Source organism: Hemitrygon akajei, chromosome 19 (assembly GCF_048418815.1).
Source record: "Hemitrygon akajei chromosome 19, sHemAka1.3, whole genome shotgun sequence".
Taxonomy (NCBI): Eukaryota; Metazoa; Chordata; class Chondrichthyes; order Myliobatiformes; family Dasyatidae; genus Hemitrygon; species Hemitrygon akajei.
Window position 1 is genome coordinate 63,566,358 of NC_133142.1, and position 23,515 is coordinate 63,589,872.

Below are 23,515 nucleotides of genomic sequence, written 5' to 3' on the forward strand. Positions count from 1 at the left end.
TTGAAAGAGGGGGAGAGAGGGGAGAAAGAGAGGGGGAGAGATGGGGAGGGGGGAGAGGGGGAGAGAGAGGGGAGACAGGGGGAGAGAGAGGGGGAGAGAAAGGGGAGAGAGAGGGGAGGAAAGGGAGGGGAGGGTAGGAAAGGGGGAGGGAAGGAAAGGGAGGGGAAGGGAGGAAAGGAAAAGGGGAGGAAAGGAAAGGGGAGGAAAGGAAAGGGGAGGAAAGGAAAGGGGGAGGGAAAGGGGAGGGGAGAGGGAAGGAAAGGGAAGGAGGGAGAGAAGGAAAGAAAAAAAAAACGAGGGATCAATAATTAATCACTTCCATATTAGCACAAATACTTATCAGTTTATCCCTCTCCTCCAGGTGAGTTTTGCCCTCACCTGGTTTCATCTATCGCCTTCTAGCTTGTCCTCTTTCCCCTCCCCCCAGCTTCTTTTTCTAGCTTCAATCCCCTGCCTTTCCAGTCCTGAAAAAGGGCCTCGCCCTGAAACATTGAGTGTTAACTCTTTTCCATCGATTGTGCCTGACCCGCTGAATTCCTCCAGCATTTTGTGTGTGTTGTTCTGGATTTCCAGCATCTGCAGCAACTGCAAAATCTATTTTGTTTATATCTGCATCACTATCACTTGCCCAAAATATCCATGACTTGACTGAACAACTAAAATTAATGTCAAGACTATAAAATAACTGCTAGGAATCTCAAACGTGTACAAACAGGCACAATGCATGACTCTACTGACAGATGCACTCTGGGCAGTGACTCACGCCTTTTTTTGAGAAAAGGAGTGTTTTGATTTTGAAATAAAACTAGATTCCTATCAAGACTGTAACAACTGTTCCAGGATGTACACTAGAATTGATCTGACAAGAGTACAAATTTGAACAAGAATGTCGATATATACCTATACATAAATATAAAAATTCAGTCCACTTGATTTGTGCCCATTCAACTGGCCCTTCATCAGCATTACAACAATGTATGTCACTGACATACACTCAGTGGTCACTTTATTAGGTACCCCTGTACACCCACTCAGAAGACTATAAGACACAGGAGCAGAATTAGGCCATTCAGCCCAATGAGCATGTGCCGCCATTCTATCATGGCTGATCCCTATCCCACTTAATCCCATACACCTGCCTTCTCGCCATATCCTTTGATGTTCTGACGGATCAGGAAATAATCAATTTCTACCTTAAATATGCCCATGCACTTGGCCTCCACTGCAGTCTATGGCAGAGAATTCCACAGATTCACTACTCTCTAGCTAAAAAAATTCCTCCTTACTTCTGTTCCAAAAGGTTGCCCCTCAGTTTTGAGGCTGTGCCCTCTAGTTCTGGAAACCCCCAGCATAGGAAACCTCTTCTCCACATCCAAGCTATCTACAAACGTTTGTAGTTTCAATATTCGATAGGTTTCAATTCTTCTAATCCCCATACTCTTCTAAGTTCCAATGAGTACAGGCTCAACTTGTCCAAACGCTCCTCACAGATTAACTCCTTTGTTCTCTGAATCATCCTCGTGAACCTCCTCTGGACTTTTTCCAATGACAACACATCCTTGCTGAGATATGGGGCCAAAGCTGTTGACAATACTCCAAGTGCAGTGTGACTAGTGCACTTGTGACTAGGCTCAGCATTATCTCCTGCTTTTATATTCTATTCCCTTTGAAATAAATGCATTTGCCTTCTTTACCACAGATTCAACCTGTAGATTAACCTTCTGGGAGTCTTGCACGAGGATCCCTAAGACCCTCTGCACCTCTGATTTTTGAACCTTCTCCCCATTTAGATAATCATTTGCATTATCATCCCTTTTACCAAAATGCATTATCATTCCTTGTCCAACACGTATTCCATCTGACAATTTTTTTGCCCATTCTTCCAATTTGTCTAAGTCCTGTTGCAACCGCATTGCTTCCTCAGCAATACCTTCCCCTCTACCTATCTTCGTATTGTTATGACCTCGGCCCCCTCCTTTGTGAGAATCGCAAGAGCCCTAGTCGAGGGGGGGTCAACTGACCCAAGAGGGGGAGAGACGTGCTGAATAGACACAGGAAATGGGAGAGAGAGAGGGAGACGTGCGGAAGACCACGTTCTCCCGAGAAGCAGAATAAAGGCGACATTGACTAGTGTCTCATGGAGACCACGTGAAAAGCCCTCGGGCAAAGTGGGCTGGTTGAGAGAGAGATCGCATCACCTGCAACCTGATTGACACCTGCGATCCCGTGAAGAAGTATAAAGGAGGGTCTGAGGGGGGAAAAACCCTCAGACGCACCAAGGAGACACCAAGGAAGCACGATACCGATTCCCGTGGGAGCGGGAAGCCATTTTGAAGGAAGCCACGTGCGTTAGATTCCGAATTTTGAATCTGTGGCTGGAACCAACGGAAGACCACTTTTAACTAACAACGGGGAAGCCTGCTCCCCTGATTCCAAGGATTTGCTCTGTAAAGACAACGGGCAAGTGTTTATCCTTTCTCAACCATCTCTCTCTCTCCACAACGTGAAACCCCAGCGGTTCCCAAAAGGGAAAAGCCTGCAGACTTCTGAGTGACTCTTTATATTTCAATTGGACTCAGTATTATCCCCTAGACAACTATAGAGCTTATTTCTGATTGATTATTACACCGGTGTTTTAGATTGAGTTTTGACGATGTATATGATCTGAATGTTTTGTATTAACCATACGTTTGTGCCCCTTTTTGAATAAAACGTTTGAAAATAGTAGCATCCGACTCAGCTGATCCCGCTATCTTTGCTGGTAAGTTACCTGGTTACGAGGTTGCGTAACAGTATCATCCGCAAACTTTGCCACAAAGCCATCAATTCCATTATCCAAATCATTGTCAAACAATGTGAAAAGTAACGGTCCCAATACTGACCCCAGAGGAACACCACTAATCACTGGCAGGCAACCAGAAAAGACCCTTTTATTCCCACTCACTGCCTCCTGCCTGTCAGCTATTCCTCTATCCATGCCAGTATCTTTTGTGTAACACTATAGGATTTGTGTAACACTATATACCCATGACCATAAGACATAGGAGCAGAATAAGGCCATTCAGCTCATCGAGTCTCTTCTGTCATTCCATCAAGGCTGATCCCAGATCCCAGATCCCACTCAAACCCATACACCTGCTTTTTCACCATAACGTTTGATGCCCTGACCAATCAGGAAACTATCAACTTCCTCTTCAAATATACCCATGGTCTTGGCCTCCACAGCTACGTGTGGCAGAGCATTCCACAGATTCACTATTCCCTGGCTAAAAAAATTCCTTCTTACCTCTGTTCGAAAGCATCACCCCTCAATTTTGAAGCTAGTTCTGACAGCCCCACCAGAGGAAACATTCTCTCAACAGCCACCTTATTTTGTCCTTTCAACATTCCATAGGTTTCAATGAGCTCCCTCCCGCATTCTTCTAAATTCCAGTGAGTACAGACCCAAAGCTGCCAAATGCTCCTCATTTGTTAACTCTCTCACTCCTGGAATCATTCTCATGAATCTCCTCTGGACTGTCTTCAGTGATGACACATCCCTTCCAAGTTAGGGGCTCAAAACTGTTGAAAATATTCCAAGTGTGGCCAACTAGTGCTGTATAAAGCCTCAGCTTTATCTCCTTGCTTTTATATTCTATTCAGCTTGAAGTAAATGCCAACATTGTATTTGCCTTCTTTACCACAGCCTCAACCTGTAAATTAACCTTCTGGGAGTCTTGCTTGAGGACACCTAAGTCCCTTTGCACCTCTGATGTTTGAATTTTCTCTCCACTTTTGTTCCTTTTACAAAAACACATTATCACACATTTCCCAACTCTGTATTCCATCTACCAGTTTTTTATCCATTCTTCCAATTTGTCTATGTCCTTTTGCAATTGCATTCCTTCGCCAACACTACCTACCACCCCCTCCACCTACCTTCATATCATCTGCAAACGTTGCTACAAAACCATCAATTCCATTATCTAAATCAATGGTAAACAATGTGAAAAGTACTGGTCCCAAAACTGACCCCCAAGGAATACCACTAGTCACTGGCAGCCAACCAGAAAAAGAACTGTTTATTCCCACTCGTTACCTCCTGCCTGTCAGCCATTCCTCTATCCATGCCAATATCTTTCAGTAATGCCATGGGATTTTATCTTGTTAAGCAGCCTCACGTGTGGCACCTTATCAAATGCATTTTGAAAATCCAAGTAATTGACATCGACTTTCTCTCTTTTGTCCACCCTGCTTTTTACTTAGAAACACAGAGAACCTACAAGACAATACAGGCACTTCGGCCCACAAAGCTGTGCCGAGCATTGTCTTTACCTTAGAAATTACCTAGGGTTACCAATAGCCCTCTATTTTTCTGAGCTCTATGTACCTGTCCAGAAGTCTCTTAAAAGACCCTATCGTATCCACCTCCACCACCATCACCAGCAGCCCATTCCACGCACTCACCACTCTCTGCGTAAAAAAACTTACCCCTGACATCTCCTCTGTACCTACTTCCAAGCACATTAAAACTGTGCCCTCTCGTGCCAGCCATTTCAGCCCTGGGAAAAAGCCTCTGATTATCCACACAAACAATACCTCTCATCGTTTTATACACCTCTATCAGGTCACCTCTTATCCTCCATCGCTCCAAGGAAAAAAGGCCGAGTTCACTCAACTTATTCTCATAAGACATGCTCCCTATATCCAGGTAACATCCTTGTAAATCTCCTCTGCACCCTTTCTATGGTTTCCACATCCTTCCTATAGTGAGGCGACCAGAACCGAACCCAGTACCCCAAGTGGGGTCTGACCAGGGTCCTATATAGCTGCAACATTACCTTTCAGCTCCTAAATTCAATTCCATGATTGATGAAGGCCAATACACATATGCCTTCTCAACCACAGAGTCAACCTGCGCAGTTGCTTTGAGCGTCCTGTGGACTCGGACCCAAGATCCCTCTGATCCTCCACACTGCCAAGAGTCTTACCATTAATACCATATTCTGCCATCATATTTGATGTACCAAAATGAAACACCTCACACTTATCTGGGTTGAACTCCATCTGCCACTTCTCAGCCCAGTTTTGCATCCTATCAATGTCCCACTGTAACCCCTGACAGCCCCATACACTATCCACAACACCCCCAAACTTTGTGTCATCAGCAGTTTTACTAACCCATCCCTGCACTTCCTCTTCCAGGTCATTTATAAAAATCATGAAGAGTAGGGGCCCCAGAATAGATCCCTGAGGCACATCACTGGTCACCGACCTCCATGCAGGCTATGACCTGTCTACAACTACTCTGCCTTCTGTGGGCAAATTAGTTCTGGATCCACAAAGCAATGTCCCCTTGGGTTCCATGCCTCCTTGCTTTCTCAATAAGCCTTGCATGGGTATCTTGTCAAATGCCTTGCGGAAATCCATATACACTACATCATCTGCTCTACCTTCATCAATGTGTTTAGTCACATCCTCAAAAAAATTCAATCAGGCTCATAAGGTATGACCTGCCCTTGACAAAGCCATGCTGACTATTCCTAATCATATTATACTCTCCAAATGTTCATAAATCCTACCTCTCAGGATCTTCTCCATCAATTTACCAACTACTGAAGTAAGACTCACTGGTCTATAATTTCCTGGGCTATCTCTACTCCCTTTCTTAAATAATGGAACAACATCTGCAACCTCCAATCCTCTGGAACCTCTCCCATTCCCATTGATGATGCAAAGATCATCGCCAGAGGCTCAGCAATCTCCTCCCTTGCCTCCTACAGTAGTCTGAGTACATCCCATTTGGTCCCGGTGACTTATCGAATTTGATGCTTTCCAAAAGCTCTAGCACATCTTCTTCCGTAATTAACATCTACATGCTCAAGCTTTTCAGCCTGCTGTAAGTCATCCCTACAATCACCATGATCCTTTTCTGTAGTGAATACTGAAGCAAAGTAGTCATTAAGTACCTCTGCTATCTCCTCTGGTTCCATACCCACTTTCCCACTGTCACACTTGATTGGTCCTACTCTCTCACTTCTTATCTTCTTGCTCTTCACATACTTATAGAATGCCTTGGGGTTTTCCTTAATCCTGTCCACCGAGGTCTTCTCATAGCCCCTTCTGGCTCTCCTAATTTCTTTCTTCAAAGAACTCTAACAGATTTGTCAGGCAAGATTTCCCTTCACTGAAATCACGCGGACTTTGACTTATTCTGTCACTAGTCTCCATGTACCCTGAAACCTCATCCTGAATAACGGACTCTATCACTTTCCCAAACATTGAGGTTAAGCTATCTGGCCTATAATTTCCTTTCTTTTGCCTTCTCCCCTTCTTAAAGAGTGCAGTAACATTTTCAATCTTCTAGTCCTCTGAAAGCAAGCCAGACTCAATTGATTCTTGAAAGATCATGACCAATGCTTCTGTTATCTCTTTAGTAGTCTCTTTCAGAACTCTGGGGTGTAGTCTATCTGGTCCAGGTGACTTATGCACCTTTAGACCTTTCAGTCTGCTGAGCAATTTTTCCTTTATAATAGCATTGGCACTCACTCCTGCTCTCTGACACCCACAGACCTCTGACATACTGCTAGTGTCTTCCACAGTGAAGACTGATGCTAAGTATTTATTAAGTTCATCTTCCATTTCTTTGTCCCCATTACTATGTCACTAGCATCATTTTCCAGTGGTTCAGTATTAATTCTCACTCCCCCTTTTCTCTTTGTATAAAAAAAGCTTTCGGCAACCAGCTTTATATTATTGGCTAGTTTGCTCCATATTTCATCTTTTCCCTTTTTATGGCTTCTTTAGCTGTCTTTGTTGTGTTTTAAAAACTTCCCACTCAGTTTTGCTACCTTATATGTCCTTTCCTTGACTTTTATGCAGTCCTTAACTTCCTTTGTCAACTATAGTGCCCTAACCCTGCCATTTGAGAACTTCTTCCTCTGTAGGACATAACTATCCTGCACCTCGTGAACCATTTCCAGAAACTTCAGTCATCACTGCTCTGCTGTCATCCCTGCCAGTATCCTCCTCCAATCCACCTGGGCAAGCCCCTCTCTCATGCCTCTATAATTCCCTTTATTCCATTGTGATACTGATACATTAGATTAATGCTTTTCCCTCTCAAATTGCAGAATCAATTTAATCATATTATGATCACTGCCTCCTCTATTAAGCTCTCTAATAAGATCTGGGTTATTACACAACACCCAATCTAAGATGGCCTTTCCCAGAGTAGGCTGAAGCACAAACTGCTCTAAAAAGCCATCTTGTAGGCATTGAACAAACTTCCTCTCTTGAAATCTGACACCAACCTGATTTTCCCAATCCCTTTGCATATTGAAGCCCACATTACAATTGTGACATGACCCTTATTGCATGTCCTTTCCAGCTCCCTTTGCAATTTCAACAAACCTCACATCTTGGCCACTATTTAAAAGCCTATATAAGATTTCCATATTGGTTATTTTACACTTGCAGTATCTTAACTCCACCCACAAAAATTCAACATTCTCTGATCTTTTGTCACCTCTTTCTAAAGATGTAATTACATCTCTTGCCAACAGAGGCACACCAGCACCTGTGCCTTCCTGTCTGTCCTTTAGATACAAAGTATATCCTTTGATGTTAACTATGACCTTCTTTCAGCCACGACTCAGTGATGCCCACAATGTCATATGGACCAATCTCTTATCGCGCCATGAGTTCATCCACCTTATTCTATATAGTATGTGCATTTAAATACAGCACTTTCAGTCCTGTATGTCATGATATACTCTGTTATGACATATATACTAATCAATTCCTATTAAGCATTTGCATTTAACATCTGGATGATATTTGTTAGTGGATGACAGGGCACCCCGTTTAAGTTTACATACCCTCCTACTTACCCTGGTAAAAGCTGCAGAAAGTTGTAAACTCAGTCATCTCCATCATGGGCACTAGCCTCCCCAGCATCGAGGACATCCTCAAAAGCAGATGCCTCAAAAACTAAGCATTCATCACCCAGGACGTGCCCTTTTCTCATTGCTAACATTAAGAAGGTGGTACAGGAGTCCGATGAAACACACTCAACATTTCAGGAACAGCTTCCTCCCCTCCATCCCAGATTTCTGAATGGCCAGTGAACCCATGAACTCTACCTCTGCATTTTTTTTTGCTGTCTTTTTAATTAAATGTTTTTAAATACATTTCTTACTGTAAATTATAATTCTTAAATTATGTATTCCAGTGTACTGCTGCTGCAAAACAACAGATTTCATGGCATATGCCAGTGATATTAAACTTGATTCTGAAACACAACTACAGGAAGTGATGTGCCCTCAGCCACTGCTAAGCTTTTGATAAGATTAACTTTATTTATCACATGGACATCAAAATATTGAAACATGCAATGAAATGTGTTGTTTTGCATCAATGACTAACACAGCTCCCTTTGCTAATTGTGCTTGGGCAGTCATTTCCAGCACCAACATAGCATGCCCACAGCTAACAAACTCTGACTGTACATCTTTAGACATGAGGGAGGAAACTGGAGAACCTGGATGAAGCTCACATGGGCAGATTTTGTAGTTAATTAGCATAGAAACCAGGTTGCTACACAGAGAGGTTCAGACACATTAATCTTCCACACAATCATAAGTGGGTACCTGGCATTTCAGCACCATAATAGCATAGCAATTGGGGTGACACTATTATAGCTTGGGGCATCAGAGTTTGGAGTTCAATTCTGGCATGCTCTTGAAGGAATCTCTGAATGTCCACCCTGTGGAACATGTGGGTTTTCTGTGGGTGCTCTGTTTTCCTCCCACAGTCCAAAGGCGTACTGGTTAGCAGGTTAATTGGTCATTGTAAGTTGTCCTGTGATTAGGCTAGGGTAAAATTGGTGGGTTTCTGGGCCACTCAACTCATTAGGCCAGAATGGCCCCTTCCATGCTGTATCTCTAAATAAATAAATGGGTTTTCTGCCATTACATTCAGCTTATCAGATGCCGCTTGTCCCCTGTTTTGGCACTCCACTGAATGGTAGCATCATCTCTGTAAACTGCCTTAGGAGGTTATGCCGCATTTAAGGTTGTGTTTGTGGTTTGTTTAATAACATTTAGTGTGAGGTCTGAGCAAAATGATTTCACTTCTGTTTAAATAGATCTAAATAATGTGCTCACAGATCTGTTTTTTTTCCCATTTCTTCACAGGATGCATATGTTCCTCACAAGACCATTAACAAAGTGGCCCTTCAACTGAATGGCTTACAATAGTGGTTCAGGAGGATGTAGACATGTTTGTCTTCTTTGGACAGGGCATTGAATACAGGAATTAGGGCATTATAGAGGTTTATAAAATTATTAGGGGTGTAAATAGGAAGAGATTCTGCAAATGCTGGAAATCTTGAGCAACACACACAAAATGCTGGAGGAACTCAAGACACCAGAATAAAAAGGGGAGGGGGGAAGTGGAAGGAGGACTAGTTAGGAAGTGATAGGTGAAGCCAGGTGAGTGAGAAAGGTGAAGGGCTGGAGAAGGAAGTCCTTTCCAGTCCTGATGAAGTGTCTTGGCCTGAAACTTTCATAGATGCTGCCTGACCTGCTGAGTTCCTTCAAAAGTTTGTGGATGGTCTTGATCTTTTCCCAAGTGTAAGGGAATCTAAAACTGAAGTGTATAGGTGAGAAGGGAAAACTACAACAAGGTTCTAAGGAGGAAGTTATTCACACAGAGGATGCTTGGTATGTGAAGCAAACTTCCAGAGGAATTGGTAGGGGTGGGTACAATTACAACATTTAAGAGGTATTTGGATAGGTTGACGGATAGGGAGGGATCTGGGCTAAATGCAGGCAAATAGGACCAATGGATGAATTGCAACAAAGGGCCTACTTCCTTGCTATATAATTCTATGGCCCTGATAGCAAATCTCCTTCCATGAAGTAAATCAATCAGACCTAAACCAACCCCACTTTATCTATCGTCCAAGCCTCTGTATCTTACATCAGTAATCTAACCTCTATATAAACAAAAACTGACTCAAAAATCAAAACACTGTGGATGCTGGAGATCTGAAGTAAAAGCAGGGAGTGCTGTTAAAAGAAAACAGCAAATCAGGCAGAATCTATGGAATAAGAAAACAACAGTAATGTTTCAAGTTGAGCATCCTTTGCCGGGTATGAAAATACCAATGCCCAAGAACAGAAAAGCCTGCAAAAGTTAGTGGGAAGTAACTTTGCCATATCTAATCTGCTCAGGCCTATTGACATTCAGAATATTTCTTTCAAATCCCCCCTCAATTCTCCTGAACTCCAGGGAATACAGTCCAAGATCTGCCAAATGTTCCTCATACGGCAACCCTTTCATTCCTGATATCATTCTTGTGAATCTTCTCTGGATCCTCTCCAACGTCAGTATATCCTTTCTAAAATAAAGAGCACATCTTATTTTTCCTCTGTATCCAGCCCATATAAAACCCTTCACCATGATTCAGGCAGAAGTTCAATCTTGTTTGCCCACAAACAAGCTGGCTACACTGTGTAATTCTAGAAGCCTCACATCCACTTATAAGACCCTGTCAAATTCAACACTATAAAGAGAATCAAAAGAACTTCAGAAAACATTAGCATCTTGTGAGGGCAAACTGATGACTGAATACTGACAGGATTTGAGACCTTCTCTGGATTTTGTTATGAGTGAAGCACTGCATCTGATTTGTGAGTTAATTTCCATCCTGGTTGAACTGCAGCCTTGACTGTGTTAACAGCATCTGTATTTCACTTCCATTCATTGTCCATGTCACTCTATGTAGACAATCAGTCTATCTATATAAACTCCGGTGAAGAGCCTATCCATTGAAGGTGCCTGACCTGCTGAGTTCTTCCAGCATTCTGTGTATGTTAATTTGGATTTCCAATATATGTAGAGTCTCTTGTGTTTATGCATGTAAGTTAATCATATATATATATATATATATATAACTCAGTTATATATATAAGTATATATCAGTAACCACACTCAGTTATGTATACATTGTGTTTTATAGGATTGTTTTTATATTTATATTTATTGTGCTTTTGCATGTATTTTTATTGTGTTCCTTATGCTTATTGTGTTTTTTTGTGTTGCATTGGATCCAGAGTAATTATTTTCTTCTCCTTCACACTTGCATACTGAAGAATGACAATAAACAATCATGAATCTTGAATATTGTACGTGGAACTGTTCAGGAAGTTGGAGTGTAAATGAAACAATGTGGAGGAAATCAGGTAAAGTCAGCTTAAATTAGGCATGCTTCCTGGAAAGCCTTACACTTCCCTGCAGCTGAAAATACCAGTTACACAGAGATTTGGCGTAGTTACACAAACAGCAGAACTCTCAACCCCTCTATGGACAGAGGGCAAATTGAAGGGATGTTACATTTGGTGCATTAACCCCCTCCACTTCCCTCCCTTGAAAAGCTCTCCCCTACCCCCACTTTGCCAATACAAGTAGTGGTTTTGGAGGAGACTATTATTACATATCTTCACAAAACCTCAGCACAAGGTTCAGGATTTCCTTTCTGTGTAAATTGCATGAATTGTGCAAACCCGCAGATGAGAGAAAAAAACATAGCATTTAACATCTGAGGTCAAATCATTCAGATGGCGTAATATCCCTGCCTTTGGTCACATGGAAGCATGGTGAATGGGATGCAACAGATTCTGCCGATGCTGGAAATCCAAAGTAACACACACAAAATCTGGAGGAATTCAGCAGTTCAGGCAGCATCTATAGAAATGAATGAACAGTCAACATTTTGGCCCGAGACCTTTCATCAGCATGAGCGCTGCACAAGATGATGAGAGGCACTTTTAGAGTGGACAGCCAGAGACTTTTTCCCAAAGCAGAAATAGCTAATATAAGAGGACATACTTTTAAGTATAGGGAGGATGTCAGAGGTAGTTAATTAGTTATTTTTTCTCCACACAGAGAATGGTGGGTGTGAGGAGTGTACTGCCAGGGTTGGTGATTCTTATGTTCTATGCTCATCTCCTTCCATAGATGCTGCCGAACCTGCTGACTTCATCCAGCATTTAGTGTGCATGTGATCTCAGTGGGATCCTACCCCACCCCTGATGTCATTGCTATTAACAGACCCACGATGGTCATGCAGGTGTTAGACAACATTTAGTGTCATTTCATATAAGTATTGTATGAACTTCAAGCATTTTCCAGTTAGTGGATGTTAGTGGAGGACATCCACATTGTAGACATTGTAGTCGCCAAGAAGACGTAATGAGAACCACTTTGAAGAATAGCATGTTGCTGACAAACAGCACAATATCCCAGAGGTCCAGGATTAAGTCCAGCGAGTCCTGAGGATGAGAGGTCCCAAGGATAAGAGATGATGACCTTTCCTAAGGTTGCCGGGTCCACAGGTAAGGGGTGATGACCTTCCCCAAAGTCGCTCAGTCCCGACAATGAGAGATGGTGACTTCTCCCAGGTCGCCAGGCCCAGAGGATGAGAGATGGTGACCTCCTCAAGACCTGCAGATCCAAAGGATGAGGGGCTGTGATCCCTACCCCCCCAGGCTAGTGAGTCCTAAGGATGAGGAATTATTATCTCCCCTTAGGTCACCATATCCCAAGGATGAGGGATGATAACATTCCCCCAAAATTGGTGTGTCCCGAGTTTGAAAGTCTATGCAGAGGCATGAGATTGGTCAACAGATCCAGACGTCAAGGTCAGTTGGTAGGTCCAGATGTTGGACTTCAACAATATTCAAGGATGGAGGTCAGGTCAGCAAGCGCTGAGGATGAAGATCGGTGATTCTTGAGGTCAAGGACATTGATTGGCAGGCCCCAAGCAAGAGGGCCGGTGATCCCCAATGGGGTGGGTGGATAGGGTACAAAGTGATTTGGTCTTCCTGAAACTGATTTGTATGATGGTTGTGTGGTGTTCTGCTGAACTTTGTAGACATCTATGTTGGCATTGGAACCACGGTGACTCTTGTGGACTGTCCCCAGCACATTCTTAGACTGTGCTGGTTGTTAACACAAACAATACTGCTTATTTTGATGTACATATGACTAATAAATCTAATCTAACTGTTCAAATGTTACTATTGGTTAGAGGTTTATTTGCTTCTGTCGTTGTGTTGGCTGACCACCAATAAATTGGACAGGATGAGTTCAATAATTGATGATGTTGTAGCACAATCAGAGATTGGTAGGTATAACGTTATGGGCATCACTGAGTTGTAGCTGAAAGAAGGTCATAGTTGGGAGCTAAACATCCAAGGATACATAGGAGCGTGATTGATAAGTTCATGGCCTAAAATAGAAGGATTCAATTTTAGAAAACCTAGCACATTTATTTTCCCTACACTTACACACGTAGTCTAGCAGTCGTGGAGCATACGGATCCCTTCTTGGATCCGTATCGGTGTCTTGGACCTCCAGAAGTGGTCAACAGCATGAGGTGATTGATAAGTTCGTGGCCTAAGGTAGAAGGAGATGAATTATTAATGTCAAACTTTCTGCATTTTCACTCAAAGTTGAACTGCACGTGCATGTAACGAGAGCAGTATAACTCATCTCCTTCCACCTTAGGCCATGAATAAATCAATCACCCCTGCTGTGGACCACCTGGATGTCCAAGACTTTCTCATTACATGCACGTACAGCTCAATTCTTTGAGTAATAATGCAGAAAGTTTGAAGTTAATAACTCATCTCCTTCTCCCTTAGGCCACAAAACTCCTGCTGTGGACCACTTCTGAATGGCATAATTTTGCTCCAATGTCTTATGGTGTTATGAGTGAGATGGCTCTGTTGGCATCCTTAGAAAGAGGCGATGTAGGATCAGAAGATGTAGAATCCTTGTGGCTAGAGTAAAAATACTCTATTGTATTTTTTGGCAATGTGTACAATAATCATTTTTCATTTTCAATTTTTTTTTATTGATTTTCCAGCAAAGAAAAAATTACAAATCAGAGAAGTTTTAACAAACATATAGTACAAAAGGCATATAAACAACAAAAAAGTGTATACTGTCAAAGTCAATTAAATATAATGTTACATTGTTGTATATAATGTTGTTATAATATAATAATGTTGGAAACATGTTGGAGTCCATTATTAAGGATGAGGTTTCAGGGTACTTGGAGGCACATGATAAAACAGGCCGAAGGCATCATGTTTTCCTTAAGGGGAACTCTTGCCTGATAAATCTGTTAGAATTCTTTGAGGAAATAAAAGGCAGGATAGACAAAGGAGAGTCCATGGATGTCGTTTTCTTGGATTTTCAAAAGCCTTCGACAGGGTGCCACACATGAGTCTGCTTAACAAGAACCCACAGTACCACAGGAAAGATGCCAGCATTGATAGAAGATTGGCTGACTGGCTGGAGACAGAGTCGAAATAAAGGGGGCCTATTCTGGTTGGCTGCCAGTGACTGTGACTAGTGGTGTTCCACAGGGATAGACTTTGGGACTGCTTCTTTTCACATTATATGTTAATGATTTGGATGATGGAACTGATGGCTTTGTAGCAAAGTTTTCAGATGATACAAAGATAGGTGGAGGGGCGGGTAGTTTTGAGTAAGCAGGGAGTCTGCAGAATGACCTTGACACTGGGAGAATGGGCATAGAAATGGCAGATGGAATATAATAAAGGGAATTGTATGGCCATGCACTTTGGTGGAAGGAATAAAGGAATAGATTTTTTTTAAAATTCAAAAATCAAAGGTGCAAAGGGATTTGGGAGCCCTTGTGCAGGATTCCCAGAAGGTTAACTTGAAGGTTGAATTGGTGGTAAGGAAGGCATATGCACTGTTAGCATTCGTTATGAGAGGTCTAGAACATAAGAGTAAGGATGTAATGCTGAGGCTTTATAAGGCATTGATCAGACTGCACTTAAAAGTATTATGAGCAGTTTTGGGCCCCTTACCTCAGAAAAGATATGCATGCTTTTGAGGGGGTCTTGAAGAGGTTCATGAGAATGATTCTAAGAATTAAAGGGTTAACGTTGGAAGAGCGTTTGATGGTTCTGGGCTTGCACTCACTAGAGTTTAGAAGAATGAGCAAGATTTCATTGAAACCTATTGAATATTGATAGGCCTAGACAGTGTGGATGTGCAGAGGATGCTTCCAATAGAACCACAGAACACTACAGCACAGAAAACAGGCCATTTGGCCCTTCTAGTCTGTGTCAAAACTTTATTCTGCTAGTCCCATTGACCTGCACCCGGTCTATAACCCTCCAGACCTCTCCCATTCATGTATCTATCCAATTTATTCTGGGTGAGTCCAGGACTAGAGGGCACCACCTCAGAATAGAGGTATGTCCATTTAGAACAGAGATGAGAAGGAACATTTTTAGCAAGAGGGTGGTAAATTGGTGGAATTCATTGCCATGAATGGCTGTGGAGGCCATGTCACTGGGTATATTTAAAGTGGAAGTTGATACATTATTGGTTAGTTAGGGTGTCAAAGGTTATAGGGAGAAGGCAGGACAATGGGTTGAGAGGGATAATAAATTAGCCATAGGGGAATTGTGGAGTAAACAGATGGGCTAAATGGTCTAATTCTCCTGCTATGTCTTATGGTCTGACGACAGGCCCTCCCAAGTTATTACAGGGCTCCATCCCTGTGAACTGTTTGTAAACTGGACAGTTTGCAAGTCAGAATTATAGCCAAGAACTGAGTTCCCAGGTGGCAGAAGATGCCTGTAGCCCCACAGCTTGTCAGTCTCTCAAATGCTTGATCATGTGTACAGGCTGTACATAAGCTGGGTGTTCATGACCTTTGGGAGGCCTGTATATGGTACTCCCAGCTCATGTTTCTGTGCTTTGATAACTCTTGCAAGATCACCTGACCAATGGGCCACATCACTCCAACTGTTCACAGTCCCCTTACTTCCAAATCCAATGAAATGCCTCATTATCTCAAACTCAAATTCAGTTCAAAAGGGTATAGAACAACTATGCACTACTTACATTATCACCTTATTCTAATGATTATCACACACAAGCCAAGTGAGAGACAGCACTTACATTGCTGGGATCAAATTCCAGAGGATGGGGACATCTCTTGGGTCCTGACCAGAAAAGAGCTCCTGAAGTTGTAACCTAGAACAAGATATAATCCACTGTCAGTTGAAATCCTGTTCAGACAAGCTCAGTTCATTGAAGTTATTCTAGTGTGAAGGTATAATTTCATGCCTACAGAATGCAATCGATCTTTGATAACTAGACTCATTGACAAATCTTATCATTTTAATCTCCAAAGTAAAAACAATTTCTAAGATGTTTATGGTTTTCTACATATGTGAAGCATTTTAAGGTGAGAGTGAATAGACCATCACTTGTCAGAACTACATAAATGGAATTTGAGGACGAAATGGATTTGAACTCTGTAATGAACAAGACAACTTGCATTAAAATAGCAATTCCCACAGAGCTTTACACACTTTAGAGTAGTTACTATCTTTATATTGAGGAAAATACACTCAATGGCCACTTAGCTACCTCCTAAACAAGAAGTTACCGTCATCTTCCGGTCAGCTTGAACCATTCCAGCCATTCTCCTCTGATCTCTCTCATTAATAAAATGTTTTCACCCACAGAAATGCCACTCATTGGATGTTTCTCTGTTGTCACAGGAATGGAATATATAAAAGCAAGAGTAGTCCTTTAAGGTCCTTGTGCCTTCTCCACTGTTCCATTGGGTTTTGGGTGAACTTTTATGCCAACATCACTTTCTAGTGCCAACCTCACACTCCCCAATTCCCTTAACATTCAAAGCATGAAGATGCTCAGGGAGTGAGAATAGCACTCTTGGGGTAGTGAATTACAAAAATATAACATCTCAAGGTGAAGGTATTCCTTCTCAAGTCCTGATTGGATAACTCCTTATTTCAATGGAGACGCAAGGGACTGTGGATTTTGGAATCTGGAACAACAATTTCTGGAGGAATTCAGAATGTCAAGCAGCATCTAGGTGGGGGGTGACTAAGGAACTGTCGACGTTTTGATCCGAAACATCTACAATTTCTTTCCTGCTCCAGATTTTGCTTGACCCACTGAGTTCCTCCAGTAGAGTGACTGTTGCTTCTTATTTCAATATTAGCTTTATAAAGATTTGCTTTATTTGTCACGTGACATTGATACATTGAATCACATAGTGAATTGTATTGTTTGTGTCAAATGGAATCAGTGAGGGCAGTCAACAAGTGTCGCCACACTTTCAGCGCCAACATAGCATGCAACACATACTAACCCTAACACTAACCATACTCCTTTGGAATGTGGGAGGAAACTGGAGAATCTGGAGTAACCCCAATGCAGTCTCCAGGAGAAGATACAAACAGACAGAAGGGGGAAATCAAGCCCCAATCTATGATTGTTGGCACTGTAAAGCAAATCCTACTACGTCACTCATTTTTGATTTTGGTTTTTTTTTAGAAATACAGCACAGAGCAGGCCCTTCTGGCCCTTTGAGCTGTGCCTCCCCAGCAACTCCCAACAATTCCGATTTAACCCTAATTTTAAAGTTCAAAGTTCAAAGCAAATTTATTATCAAAGTATTTATATGTCATCACATACAACCCTGAGATTCATTTTCAATAAATTCTGTGGCTACATACTCTTTACAACAACCAATTAACCTACCCGGGACATCTTTGGGGAGTGTGGGAGGGAACTGGAACATCTAGGGGGATCCCATGCTTTCCACGGGGTAGACGTACAGAGGCTCCTCACAGAGGACCCTGGATTTCAACTGCAAACTCCAGCTCCTAGAGCTGTATTAGCTTTAAGCTAACTGATATGAACCTAGCCTGTTGAATCTCAGTTTATGATGGATATTACCCATAAATGTAGGGACAACAATAGGAGAATTTGGAGCTTTGCTGTCAAGGAAAGGCCCAAACTTTCTACAAGGCACAGACCTCAAAGACTAATTCCAGACTTCATAAAGAAGTAAAATTTAATTTTTAATTTAATGTGAAAGCTCCATACCTGACGGTATGTGCCAGTGAAGCCTCTTCAAGCAAGTTTGCTATCATACCTGGGCCTCTGCAAATGACAATAAACTCGACTTTGACAGAATGATCCAATGCCAATTGGTTAGATCAGGGAATTCTTCATTGCTATTTGAACTGCTATTTATCCCTCAGTCAATAAATTTAAAACTGATTCTCTGGTCTTGACCACATTGTTATTTGCCATGTACCCACTTGTTACCACTTTTGTAATATAACTAAGTCTGGTTCATTGTTAAGATTGATGCATGGCTGCAAGTTGTTGTATGGATCTGGCCCTCATGCTGTGGCATCCCTCCACCCATGGTGTGGGAGAGAACAGAGGTGTGGCAAGCATATTGGTATCCTTACTGGGTTGAAGGCTGGCCTCTGCAGGCTGAATCTCCCAGTGTTGCTGCTCTCCAGTGTGGACAAGCTGGATTGCCTTGTCTCAGCACGAGACAAGCTGGAACACTTTTCTCTCCGGCTAACACAGTGCAAGATCGGGAACTACCGTGAGCTTGTTCTTGTAGAAACATGGTTCCAGGACAACACCCCATGCACCATCAACTTTCAGGCCATGACACTCAAGGTTTAGTACTTATATTATTTTGTGACTGTGTGTACTGTCATAACTTTACATGTTGTGTGCTGTGTGTGGCTATATGTACTGAGGTTTGCACCATAGCTCTGGAGGAACAATGTTTTCCTTAGAGTTAACTGGGTGAATAAAATTAAGCTTGAAATTGAACTTTTCCTACTTTACAAATGTTACTGACATTAAATATCCCATGTAAATTGGATACAGGAGATTCTGCAGATGCTGGAAATCTTGGGCAATGCAAACAAAATGCTGGAGGAACTCAGCAGCTCAGGCAGCAACTAATTATAGTTACAAAATCAAACATACTGTGGAACAGGTAGTGAAAAGACAGCTAAACAAACACCAAACAAGGATGATATTGAAGCATGTTGAAAGCCTGCATTCTTGAAGCAGTAACGTGCTGTGAGTATCCCAGAATATATTTTAGTAGAACTGCAGAGATGATTAAAGCTCTAAGCTATATCTGGCTCTTCCATCTGCTCTCAGACCCTGACACCCTCCATGAACAATATACAGGTAGCGATAGCATCTTGATCCTCCGTGTATTCATTGTGCTGCCACTCAAATAGTTTTGGCAAGTAGGCATCCATTCAAAGTGTCAGTCTCAATGCGATAGACTGATGCTAAACTTTCACAAAGTATTCCCATATGTTTCTTTCCTCTGCATGATGTGGAAGAGTTTACAGGCTGAACATGCTTCTGGGCAAACCCTACTGATGAGTTAAGATCTCAGCTGGCTCTCCAGTGGAATAAGTTCTGGCTGTTAACTTAGCACAAAGCAATTAAGTCAAGAACAACATAATGAGGGAGAATTATTTTCAAAATACAACAGGGAAATAGGCCATTTGGTCCAACTAGTTGGTGATGGTGTTTAGGTCCTAACTCTGTTGACCTAATCCTAATCTGCATGAGTTTCACTTCCTTTCCTCCACATTTTCACCTAACTTCCCTTTAATGTTTCTATGTTATTTGCCTTGCTTAAGCCAGGGAGACACAATTGGATTTATTTTATATTAATGAATGATAGTGAAACATATTCTCCACCTCCAGACTAAGAGACTCCATCAGAATCCTAGAAGCTCCTAATAGTCAATCAAATGCAAGAGATTCTGCATTACTGGAAATCCAGAGTAACACACACAAAATGCTGGAGCAACTCAGTAGGTCAGACAATGTCAACAGAAATGAATAAACAGTGGGTATTTTGGGCTGAGTCCCTTCATCAGGACTGGAAATGAAGGGTGCAGAAGTAAGAATAAGAAGGTGTCGGGAGGGGGGGGGTGGGGGAGAAGAGGAGAAGGAGGATGGGTGTGGGAGGGAGAATAAAGTGAAAAGCTGCTAGGTGATTAAAGTTTGAAGGGCTGAAAATAATGAAAATAAATAAGTAGCACAAAAAAGTGCTAAATTGTGAGGTAGTGTTCATGGTTTATGAACTGTTCAGAAAACAGACGGCAGAGGGGAAGAATCTGTTTCTAAAACACTAAGAATGTGTCATCAGGTTCCGGAGGCAGGTGATGGGCAGGTGAGGAGAAGAGGTAAGATGGGAACCAGAATGGGGAATAGAAGAAGAAAGAAGGGGGAGGGGGGAGAAATGATCAGAAGTTAGAGAAATTGATTTTCATGCCATCGGTTTGAAAGGCTAGCAACGTGGAAATCCTTCTGTTGCTGATGGTATCAAGGGGCTCAAAAAAGTGGTCCCCCAATCTACATCAAATCTCACCAATGTATAGGGGGCTGCACTGGGACCACCGGATATAGTAAATGACCCCGGTACACTTACGGATGAAGTGTTGCCTCACTGGGAAGAACTATTAGATTTAGTTAGTGTGTTGAAAGGAGGGAGAAGTTGAAGATGGTGGGGAAAGTGAAGCCATTCCAGTGGAGAAGCAAAGGGAAAAGGGGATGATAAAAATGAACAGAAGACACAGTCTGTGGAAAAGAAACAGAGTGAATGCTCAAAGTTCAAAGGAAATTTATTATCAAAGTATGTACATGTCACCATAGACAAACCTGAGATTTATTTTCTTGTGGGCATTCACAATAGAACAAAGAAGTACAATAGACTCAATAAAAAAACGACAAAAAACAATGACTGACAAACACCCAATGTGCAAAAGAAAACAATGCAAATGAAATATAATAAATAAATAGTAAATAAATACTGAAAACATGAGTTGTAAAGTCATTGAAAGCGAGTCCACAAGTTGTGGAATCAGTTCAGTATTTCCATGAGTGAAGTTATCCACACTGGTCCAGGAGCCTGATGGTTGAGGGGTAATAACTGTTCCTGAATCGGTGGAGTGGGACCTCAGGCTCCTGTACCTCCTTCCCGATGGCAGGAGTGAGAAGACAGCATGGATGGGGGTCCTCTTTGCTGATTTCTTCATCACTTTTAAGTTGCTGTGATATTCAGATTGGTGCAAAGGCTACCATGGTTGCAGGTGAACAGGTGCTGCACAGAGGGAGTCACTAAAGTGATCTGGGAATGAGTAATCTTGACCAACTCAAGAGCCAGTATGGGTCATCATAGTGTAGTGCTAAAAACGTGCTTTACTCTATGTTACAACTATTCCAATAAAAAATTTAATTTGTTCACCCTTGCCTCCAAGAATCAGGGCAATTGGGCTTGAGTAAATACATGGTTTTACTATCCTAACTGAGATCCATCCATTGTAAAGGTAAATCTTATACTCAATCAAGGGATGTGGGCTTGGCAGGCTGAGCCAGCACTTATTTGCCATAAACTAAATGCCGTTGAGAAGGTAGTGGAGGTTGCCTTCCTGAATTACTGTAGTCCTTGAGATTTGGGTACTGTTAGATTAAAAAAAATACACTTATTTCTCACAGATACATCAAAACATACATGAAAAATGTGTCACGTGTCAATGACTAACACAGTTCGAGGATGTGTTGGAGGTAGTCCAAGAGTGTTGCCACTTTTCTGGTGCCAAAATAGCGTGCCCAAATTTAGTAACCCTAACCTGTGCAACTTTGGAAAGTGGAAGGAAATCAGAGCTCCCAGAGGTAACCTATGTGGTCTAGGGAAGAACGTACAATTAAACCCAGGTTGCTGGCACTATGAAGTGTTATGCTAACTGCTACACCACTGACAGTGAAGCAACGTCAACATATTTCCAAGTCATGATGTGTGTGGCTTTCAGGTGATGGTGTTTGCTTCCGTGCGTTTGATACCCTTGACCTTCTAGCTGGTAGAGCCTTGGGTTTGGAAGGTGCATTCTAACGAGTATTTTGAGTTGCTGTAATGCATCCTGTCAGTTCAGGAGCCCAAAGTCATGTACTTAGTGTTTCAGGAACAGCTTCTTCCTTTCTGCTATGAGAATTTTATACGGTCCATAAACACCACCTCACTATTTATTTTATATATTGTAATATATAGTATATTTTAAGTATTGCAGTACACTGCTGTCACAGCCAACATAAAGAGTAAAAGTAATAATTATTATCAAGTGACATCAAATGACTCAGTTTGCAATTTGTGAGTTACTGGAAAGCACAATGTCCAATGAAGCCATAACCTTGCTAAAACAAATCTCTTTAAAAATGTAACTTTGCCTGATTCAAAAGTAAGCTTTTATTTCAGCTATGGATTAAAGTAAAAATCTGTTGCACAATTTACATTTTTTAAAAGAACAAAACCCACATCAACACAGATGAGCTTTTTTTTTACAAAACTGCAAGAATTCTGTCTCTACCTCTGTCTGCTCTCACAAGTTACAAACCAATTACGTTTTTGTTTTGGGATATGGGGCCGGCGGGGACGAGGCAGGGGGTCCACAGAGACTTTTTTTTTCCAGATTACATGCCGCTTTTGAATCTGCAATCTATCCACAGCAGGCCCTGTTAGCCCACGTGCCAACACAAAATCTTTTGTCTACATTTTGCATTAACCTTTATTTGTCCTGCCCCTAAAGCAATGCTGCAACAGGTCAGATTCTAACAGCAGGCATGCAAGCCCCACCAGCTGGTGCTAATTTAGCAGTCCCATTCATTAGAAAATGAGCATTTTAACAGCCATATGGATTCAGCATGTATACATTACAGGCACCAGTAATAGTCGAATGAAAACTCTCAGCTATTTCAGCTGGATTCATGCTGCAATTCTGTTGAGACTGCAACTATACCTTGGCACAGATACATTTGCCTCAACGATACTTTAAGTTCACAAGAAGACCACACAGAGGTGTGGGGAGAACTGTTGCTGGGTCTAAAGAAGGATCATCAACATCTCAAAGAATCCATCCTGGGCCCAATATATTTATGTGGTCATGAAGAAGGCACGGCAGCAGCTACACTTCATTAGGAGTTTGAGGAGATTGAGGAGATCTGGTATGTCACCAAAGACATCAGCAAGTTTCTACAGATGTAACTTGGAAAGTACATCACTGCATCACTGCCTGGTATGATGACTCCAATGTACAAGACCAAAAGAGGCTACAGAGGCTGTAGACTCAGCCAGCTCAATAGCGGACAAAGGCCTCCCTAGCATCGAGAATATTTTCAAATGACAGTGCCTCAAGAAGGTGGCATCCTTCACCATCCAGGATATTGGACTTGGGATCCGAGTCCATAGGGCACTCAAAACTGCTGTGCAGGTTGAATCTGTGGTTAAGAAGGCATGTGATGCATTGGCCTTCATCAACTGTGGGATTGAGTTTAGGAGCCGAGAGGTAATGTTGTAGCTATATAGGACCCTGATCAGACCCCACTTGGAGTACTGTGCTCGGTGCTGGTCACCTCACTACAGGAAGGATGTGAAAACTACAGAAAGAGTGCAGAGGAGATTTACAAGGACATTGCCTGGATTGGGGAGCATGCCTTATGAGAATAGATTGAGTGAACTTGGCCTTGGCCTTTTCTCCTTGGAGTGATGGAGGATGAGAGGTGACCTGATAGAGGTCTATAAGATAATAAGAGGCATTGATTGTGT

General features: G+C 42.1%; 1 protein-coding gene across 1 annotated transcript in view; it reads right to left on the reverse strand.

Annotated features, from left to right (window-relative positions):
• LOC140741996 (ubiquitin-like modifier-activating enzyme 1) overlaps positions 1-23,515 on the reverse strand; it is a 430,112-nt gene that overhangs the window by 236,726 nt on the left and 169,871 nt on the right. The window contains exon 18 of the mRNA XM_073072650.1: positions 15,997-16,071. Coding sequence (XP_072928751.1) covers positions 15,997-16,071 — 75 coding nt within the window. The remainder of the gene's footprint in view (positions 1-15,996; positions 16,072-23,515) is intronic.